Source organism: Sardina pilchardus, chromosome 10 (genome assembly GCF_963854185.1).
Source record: "Sardina pilchardus chromosome 10, fSarPil1.1, whole genome shotgun sequence".
In the NCBI taxonomy this organism is placed as follows: Eukaryota; Metazoa; Chordata; class Actinopteri; order Clupeiformes; family Clupeidae; genus Sardina; species Sardina pilchardus.
In genome coordinates this window covers 22,024,716-22,033,853 of record NC_085003.1, presented here as the reverse complement: position 1 = coordinate 22,033,853, position 9,138 = coordinate 22,024,716, and the positions used below count along the sequence as shown (strand labels likewise).

At 45.0% G+C, this 9,138-nt stretch overlaps 1 protein-coding gene across 1 annotated transcript in view; it reads right to left on the bottom strand.

Annotated features, from left to right (window-relative positions):
• pidd1 (p53-induced death domain protein 1) overlaps nucleotides 1–5,975 on the bottom strand; it is a 16,239-nt gene extending 10,264 nt beyond the window's left edge. The window contains exons 1-5 of the mRNA XM_062547034.1: nucleotides 5,023–5,975; nucleotides 3,505–3,918; nucleotides 2,066–2,221; nucleotides 1,527–1,578; nucleotides 242–443 (exon numbers count right to left, since the gene is read on the bottom strand). Of these exons, the coding sequence (XP_062403018.1) occupies nucleotides 242–443; nucleotides 1,527–1,578; nucleotides 2,066–2,221; nucleotides 3,505–3,918; nucleotides 5,023–5,815 (1,617 nt within the window). The 5' untranslated portion in view covers nucleotides 5,816–5,975. The remainder of the gene's footprint in view (nucleotides 1–241; nucleotides 444–1,526; nucleotides 1,579–2,065; nucleotides 2,222–3,504; nucleotides 3,919–5,022) is intronic.
• Nucleotides 5,976–9,138: the final 3,163 nt, after the last annotated feature.

The following is a 9,138-nucleotide window of genomic DNA, read 5'->3' as shown; positions in this document are numbered from 1 at the left end:
AAAGAGAGAGAGAGAGAGAGAGAGAGAGAGAAAGAGAGGGGGAGACGGGGGGGAGAGAGAGAAAAGAGGTAAATTGAGAGATGAGGAAGCAGTACATTCATTCAAATGTGGCCTACTGTTTAGAGCTTCAGACTTGTAACCAAAGAGTTGCCTTACACTGATTACGTTTGCAATAATTCACAAAGAAACATTAGAACAAGTATACAAGCAAAGACACACACACACACACACACACACACACCTTCTCAAAAGAGACACCATGAGGGAGGAGCTCCAGTGGGCGACTCATTAGGAGGTCATGCTCTTCTAGCCACACCCACTTCCTGTCCAGTTTATGCTCCACCCACTTCAGCCTAGTGACAGATGCCACACATTGCCGTGGAAACAGGAGCTCCGCCCCTCCAGGGATGAAAACGTGACATCCATCTGTGGTCACAGTGAATCTGATTTAAAACAAATAATTAAATAAACAAATGAACATCAAGCACTTCAAAATGACACATGAATGTCTTGATCGGCCTGTCATCTTGATCGAATAGCCAATATTGATACAATTACCAACAGAGTAATACATTCATTAATAACTTCATCAAAAGCACTACAAGTTCTTTTTGGAGTCCTGTAAACCATGTACCTGAGAGGACTTGGCTGGCTGGGGGAGCGCTGGTGGACACAGATGCTCAGATGCTTCTGAGGCTGCAGCTAATTCCCTGCACCTGAAAGCTAGCATTTAGCTGCGTCTGAAGCTAACTCCCTGTAGCTGAAGCTGAGAGCTAGCAGCTAACTGCTTCTGAGGCTAATTCCCTGTAGCTGAAGCTGAGAGCTAGCAGCTAACTGCTTCTGAGGCTAATTCCCTGTAGCTGAAGCTGAGAGCTAGCAGCTAACTGCTTCTGAGGCTAATACCCTGTGGCTGAAGCAGAGAGAGGCTGAGGCATAGGCTTCTGAGGCTGAAGCTGAAACTCCCTACATCTGACACTGAGAGCCAGTGATTAGCAGCTAACTGCTTCTGAGGCTAATTCCCTGTAGCTGAAGCAGAGAGAGGCTGAGGCATATGCTTCTGAGGCTGAAGCTGAAACTCCCTACACCTGACGCTGAGAGCCAGTGATTAGCTACTCCTGAGGCTGAGGCTAAATCCTTGCACCTGAAGCTGAGAGCTCGCAGCTACCTGCTTCTGAGTCTTTAATTCCCACCAACTGAACTAAGACTCTAGCATTACCTCCCATACCACTCACTTACAGTATGCAGGCCTACTCAGAGCCATGAGTGCTTCTGCCTTACAGAGGTGCACTCCAACTCCAAGATATAACACACAAACCTTGCCAGAGTGTGCTTTGCTGTATGTTTGTCTGTGTGGTAAGTATGTGTGTGTGTGTGTGTGTGTGTGTGTGTGTTTATACCTAACAGTAAAATGCAGAGCTGTGTGTGTGTGTGTGTGTGTGTGTGTGTGTGTGTCTGCCTGCCTGTCTTGATCTATGTGTGTGTGTGTGTGCGTGTGAGTAGAGTGTGTGTTTAGCATTATACTGTACCTGTGCTGGTTTATTCCTAAGTGCAGCTCTGGTATTGCGGTGTCTTCTTGAGCTGAAATGAGCACATTTTGAAATAAACACACAATATCTCACAATAGCCTAGGGCACACACACCATGAGTCACATGAATGCATGTGTGTGCAAGCATACACACACACACACACACACACACACCACATTCACTCACTTTTCACATACACACAGTCTCTCTCTCTCTCTCTCTCTCTCTCTCACACACACACACACACAAAGTATAGCATTCCTACAGTGCCCTGTGGTAATTAGATGTAATTACGATTAATATGTGCCGTTCACCCTTTTACGAGTTGATGAACCACTAAAATGATTTGGAAACATTATTTTACGGTACAAAATATTTCTATGTGTGTGTGTGTGTTTATGTGTGCGCATATCATGTGTGCGTCCGTGTGTGTATGTGTGCACCAATCTTGATCCAGGATCTCAGGAGGACAATGACTTCTCTCAAAAAGGTCATGAAGGTCATAGGTCATAAGTCATCGTGTAGAGGGTCAGCTGACCTGGAGGGTTGGGGGGGAGAGGTGGGGGCGTGGGGGGTCGGCCAATGGGGTTGTTCCGCAGGTCGAGTGAGAGGTGAGGGAGGGCACGCACACATTCCGGAATACTCCGCAGATTGTTGCTATGGAGAACCAGCTCCCGGAGAGACGACAGAGAACCTGAGAGAGAAAGAGCTAATCATCACTGAGTTTACATGCGGATGCATGTGTGTGTGTGTGTGTGTGTTTGTGTGTGTGTGTGTGTGTGTGTGTGTGTGTCTAACAACACTGAAAAGGCTTGCGCTCACCTTCATGTGCTCGCGCCTCATGTATCAGTTTCTGAGTGTGTATGAGTGTGTACTGTACGAGTGTGTGTGTGTGTGTATGTACTAAAAAGGCTTGTGCTCTCCTCTCTTCATGTATCTCTTTCTGAGAGTGTGTATGAGTGTGCGTGTGTGTACTGTATGTCTGAAAAATACTTGAGCTTGCCTCTCTTCCTTCCTTCCTTCCAGTATGAATAATCATGCAACAGCGTGAAGCTAAAGCTTCATAACTGCGCTGAACAGAAGACTGGTTTGTATTTTAAGCAGTTGCTCACTTGGCTATTCTGATTAAATGCATTAGTGAATTAACACCGGAACGGATTATATTATTGTGTCATGTAAACAGTTGCTCACTTGGCTATTATCATTAAACGCATTAGTGTATTAGCACCTGAACGGATTAAATTACACATTGTGACGTCTGAGTGTGTGTGAGTGTGAGCATGTGTGTGTGTACAGTTGTGCTCATAGGTTTATGAACCCATGGTAAAGTTGACTAAAAGGAGGAATAATTTTTTCAAAAATGATCTTAATGCCTTAATTAAAAAATGAGGAAAATCCAACACCAATTTTCTTTGTGAAAGAATAGTGTATCGAAAATAAATAAATGTTCTTCCTTCAAATGCAGGGGGCATATGTTAAATTCTCATAGAGGCAGGCAGATTTCTTATTTTTAAAGGCCAGTTATTTCATGGCTCCAGGATACTATGCATCCTGATAAAGTTCACTTGGCCTTTGGAATTAAAATGTCCCCACACCATCAAATACCCTTCACCATACCTAGAGACTGGCATGCTTTTATTTCAGCTAGCCTGATAGCTGGTTTGATTTGCATTGAGAAATGATCTTGTAGAAAGTACCCCATTTATTTCTCTTTTTAGTCATCTTTAGCATGAGTTCATAAACCTCTGAGCACAACTGTATTTATTTCCGAGTGTGTGTGAGTGTGACTGTGTGTATCTGTTTCTGAGTGTATGTGTGTGTGTGTGTGTGTGTGTGTGTGTGTGTGTGTGTGTCTGTTTCCGAGTGTGTGTGTGTGTGTGTGTGTGTGTGTGTGTGTGTGTGTGTGTGTGTGTCTGTGTGTGTATCTGTTTCTGAGTGTATGTGTGAGAGAGAGAGTGTGTGTGTGTGTGTGTGTACCCAGGGTCGTAGGCAGCTCCGTGAGCCGGTTCTGCGACAGCTCCAGCGTCGTCAGGCCGCTCATGTGACCCAGCTCATCGGGCAGCGCCTGCAGCTGATTGGCCGACACGTCCAGCGTGCGCAGCCCCTGGAGCCTGCCCAGCGTGGGGGGCAGCGCCTGGAGCCGGTTGCCCAGCAGGAGCAGCCTTCGCAGGGACGCCAGCGCCCCAAGCTCCCCCGGCAGGCTGGAGATCCGGTTGTAGCTTAGCATCAGCTCCGCTAGCACCGGCAGAGACAGCACACACAGCGGCAGGGACGGGAGCCGGTTGAAGGACAGGTCCAGGTGGACGAGGAGAGAGAGGGAGGAGACGGGCGAGGGGAGGGTCGAGAGGAGGCCTGGGATGGGCACCCCCTGGGCGTCATAGAAACGATGACCTTCAGTATGAAGGAGAGAGGAAGAGGAAGGTGGAGAAGAAACGTGAGAAAGGAGAGAGAAAGGAAACCAGGAAGAACGTTCAGGGCACAGACAGCTCTCTCTGCTTACCTAGCGACAAACATCATCTGTTGGACTCATTTACAATTACAAATGCTTTAAAATGTTATTAAATGTTTTAAAACACACACCATCTGTTAATGTACATGCAGTTACTGCAGATAAAACCCAGACTGAGATGGACACAAGATAAAGGAACCAAGAATGATTTCAAAACAACGTTTTGGTCCAGAGCACTGGGAGACTGGAGTTCCTCTCTTTTGACCTGTTCATTTAAACCGCTACACATATACTCATGCTTTTACACATTCACAAGAGGTGCTAGGCAGTCTGCAACCATTTGAGTGTGTATGAGTGTGTGTACTGTATGAGTGTGTGTACTGTATGAGTGTGTGTGTGTGTGTGTGTATGTACTAAAAAGGCTTGTGCTCATTTACAAGAGGTGTTAGGCAGTCTGCAACCATTTGAGTGTGTATGAGTGTGTGTACTGTATGAGTGTGTGTGTGTGTGTGTATGTACTAAAAAGGCTTGTGCTCATTCACAAGAGGTGCTAGGCAGTCTGCAACCATTTTAAAAGCAAAAAGCTCATCAGTGTGCCTCTGTTTGTGTCTGTGTGTCCGTGTATGCATGAGCATGTGTGTCGGTTGTATCTGTGTGTCCGTGTGTGTATAAGCATCTGTATGCATACAGTACATATGTGTCGGTTGTGTCTGTGTGTTAGTGTGTGTATGAGCATGTGTGTCGGCTGTGTCTGTGTGTCTGTGTGTCCTTGAGTATAAGCATGTGTGTCCGAGTGTGTTTACATACAGTATGTGTCGGCTGCGTCTGTGTGTATAAGCATGTGTGTCGGTTGTCTCTGTGTGTTAGTGTGTGTATGAGCATGTGTTTCTGTGTGTTTATAAGCATGTGTGTTGGCTGTACCTGAGTGTGTATGAGTGTGTGTGTGTGTGTGTGTGTTGTACCTGAGTGTGTATGAGTGTGTGTGTGTGTGTGTGTGTGTGTGGGTTTGTGTAAGAGCATGTGTGTCGGCTGCTGCATATATCTACCTCTGATGGCCAGAGAGCGTAGTCCTGTGAGATTAGGAAGCACAGCCACTGCGCTCTCTAGCGCCCCCTGGTCCTCGGAGCCCAGCCGCAGGTACTGCACCTCCCTGAGCTGCTCCCGCTGAGTGTCCCACAGGCTGGGCAGTGCGGCTGCTCCCCCCTTAAATACGTCCAGTGTCAGGTGCCCCCCCGCCAGCAGAACACCCACATCCGTGCCCTCGGGCAGCAAGGGGGAGAGGGAGGGGGCCGGGGACATCGACGGAGTGGTGGACAGAGAGGATGAGGAGGAGGGGAGAGAGAAAGTGGGGATAAGATTTGGGGAAGAGGAGGAGGAGAGAGGCGTTTCAGAGATGGATGGCGCCCAGGTGTCTGAAGGTGGACACGAGAGGGACAGGGTGCCAACACCGTCCACGTCCTCTGGCGTAACGTGCCCGTTTCTCGCGTCCGTGGCAACCGCAGCATCTCTCTCTCCCAGAGTCAGGTGATTCATGGGTTTCTCCAGATGACGCGCTTGCATCCTCAAAGCCCCTCCTGACATGTGTGTGTGGACCCCCACCTCCTCTTCTCCTCCACCCAGGCCATCCGTCACCGGGAGGTCCTCTCCGTTGGTGGACTGGATGGTCATGACTTCTACTGGGGCCTGATCCTCTTTTCCGTCTCTTCTCTCTTCCCGGCTCCTTGTTCCTTCGCTTCTGCCGTTCGTTCCTCCACACCTCCGGTCTTCCTCTTTATCTTCCTCCTCCTCCTCCACCTCCTCCTCACTCTTCTGCTCTTCTATCTTTCCTCCGCGCTCCATCCTCCCCTATCTTCAGAGGCGTGCGCGTCTCGGCATGGAGATGTGGGATGGTGTGACGATGGGGAGGTGTCACAATCTTGTCTGGGGACCTCTGTCTCCTCTCCACAGTCCCTTTCTCCTCCTCATCGCGGAGATTTTTCCCAGACCCCCCCCCCCCCCCAACCCCTATCACTGGTGTGGGCAAGCGAGTCTGGACTGGCCCAAGCACGGCATGCACGTTTCCTGAAACCCAGAAGGTGCGAATTAGCAAATCAGGGAAGTGACGATTGGAGGCGAAAGTGCTACCGCAGCAGGTGAACTGTCAACAAGACCAGACATGTTGAAACGCAGGGGATGGATGAATCAATCGACTAGCTGCTACGTCCAGCAAGATAACAAAACAACGTTACCCGACAAAGTGATCTCTTCAGTTAGGCTCAGTGGCTGACTAGGCAGGTGGTGGTGGAATTAATGGTTGCAAATGTTTTGCAACTCAACTCAATATCAACTCAACTTAACATTTGTTATAGAACTCAATACTTTAAATACCTCGTTAATACATGCATCAGTTTTATTATCTTAAGAGTAATTCTGTTAACGCTGACTAGCTCGCTCATGTGATGTAGTTCAAGGGCCCATTTAGCTGCTAAATCAATGCATACAGCAACGTTAGATGTTGACACTGACCGCATATCGCTGAATAAAGTTGTTAATGTTACCGTTATTGGGTTGGATGTAGTACGAAAAGTGTTCTTTAGCGCCGACTTTCAACTTCAATTAAAAGGGTTGGTTGACGAAAATTATGAAAAGTCCACTGTACAGCCCAAACCGGAGTGACTTCCTCGATCCACCAGTGTTTTCGTACAAAACTCATGTTGTCAACGAATCAGATGGACCGCGAAACTTTCAACCTGGGGCGGGACACGTCTTAAAGAGACAGCGCACCATTAACACCCTGGGTCTAAAAACAGGTTTTCAGCTTGTAAGGTAAGGTATTATTATTATTATCATTACCTGAATCTTATTAATACTGAGTAACAGCTTCATTACTAAATAAAGTGGGGAGATATAACAACATGTAAAGGACTATAGGTATATATTATATATATTATATTATATTAGAAATATAGGCTATGGGGGTTTAAATCATTGTTGCATGTATAGTGTTTATTTGGTCCAGAACCTAAGTAGGCCTATGATAATACCTACGACTACATCTACTGATCCTCCATGATGAATAACATTGAAGTGAAGAAGTTCATTCAGGTCTTTCCCCGGGTCCTCTGACTGACACTCATATACACATATAGAAAGGGCAAAACGTAGGGCCTACAACAATCTGATTAAGGTGACTACAAAACTTTTCTCAGTTGATCCTTTAGTATAATATCCATTTCTGCTTGGGGCATTAGCATACATTTTAACTTTCACAATGCACAGAATGCATATTTAGATTAATCTGGTGGAAGAACACCGATATTCTCTTTGATATGTGCTACAAAAAGGAATTCTTTCACTGACAATAAACATTTCGAATTTCCCATAATTTCCATACATCTGCAATATTACATGAAAACTCATCATTTTGTATAACCAGATTTAAAAAAAATGGAAGACATGGATCATGTCTTTGAGATATATTTATATCGGCTAATTCATTAAAATATGCAAATCTCATTAAATGTGTGATACCAAAACATCCCAAGCAGAAATGGATTCTACATGAAAAAGATCAACTGAGGAAAGTTTGATAGTGACACTACAGCCACTTCCCTTGTCAACCTGAGGGGGCAGTAGTGAGCTTCTGATGGCTGCCCTGTCCTGAATAATGACAATGAGGTCTTCAGCCCTGGGACCTTAGAGGAAATGACGACTCAAAGCAGATTAGGCCTACACTTTGCATGGATTGCTACACTGTTACAAGGATGACTACATTTAACATTTCTACTAGTGCTTCCTGTTTATAAACCGTGCCTGTTAAGGCCTATGGTTAAGGCCCCATACGTGTACGCATCATGGCTGCCATGTGTATTCTGCATTTGATTGGTGCATCGGTCACACACGTTGAAAATCCGCCTTTTAATGTGCCACGTGCGCTTTTCATGCAGCAATATTGACAGGATGATGCAGGGTGCATGCGCTCAGTCTAACAGTAACTGAGCCCTTACGCTCACTCTGTGCTGTACAAAGCCTTTTTTCCAGAATGGACATGAAGTAACCTTGGATTTCTTCTTCACAAGACACCACACTATCCCTGCTGTTGTTTGATGGCTGTGTTTTCTAAAACATGCAATAGTCCACAATAATAAAGATGGCCACACTCTAAAATACTGTCTTTTTAACTATGTTTTGCAGTAACATATAGCGGCAGAAGAAGCAAATAGCCATCAGAGTGTTAAACATTCAAAGAGAACCCATAACAAGGGCAAGGAAAAACTCCCTAGAATTGGAGATACAGGAATAGCCAAATAGAGTTAGTTAGAGAGTTGAAATAAGCCCAGATAGAGTATCATCAACCCAAATCTCTAATGGATTTGGAATCTTATTTTATTTCAAGCTTCTTACTGCAACTCTTCTGCTGGCCATGTGCCAGTCCTCTGCCCTGACCAACAGTGCTGTTCAAAGCAGAAGGCCTGAAATGGCCTATGATATTACCAAATACTTCTCAAGAGAGGTCTGTAGTATTAGATCCTTAGAACTATCTGGGCTTACCAACGAATCTCCAAAGAGTGGCAACAGCTCTGGGTGTTTGAGAAGGATCACTATCACTGGTTTGCTAAATTAGACTCTGGCAAAGTCTATCTGTTAAAAACAGACCTGTCTTCTAGTTATTCCACCTTAAGTCTTTTATGTTAATTATTCTTTATTGCTTTCTTTTTATTTTTTATTTTATTATTATTATTACTATTATTATTATTATTATTACTCTTTGCTCATCTATGCTTTTATCTGCTATTACTGTTTGGTTTTTGTTTATGTAAAGCACATTGAATGACCTCTGTGTATGAAATGCGCTATATAAATAAACTTGACTTGACTTGACTTGACTAGATCAATATACTGAAAAACAATATGTAATATTGAATCACTCTAGTAGTTGCTGTCCTGAGTGAAAGTGTATTAGGAGCATGAATCAAGAACATGGCATGAATCCCTTTTGTGGATTTGTACACATATACACAGTCTCATACGTAGAGAGGTGGGTGTTTTAGAATATATTTGTGCTTGAACAAAATGTTCTCAGTCTATCTACTAAGCTACATAGAATCAATGACTGTGTCTACATCTGCTACAAGCAGTGTGGAAATAGCATCAAGTCACTAAGATGCTTCATTGTAATGATT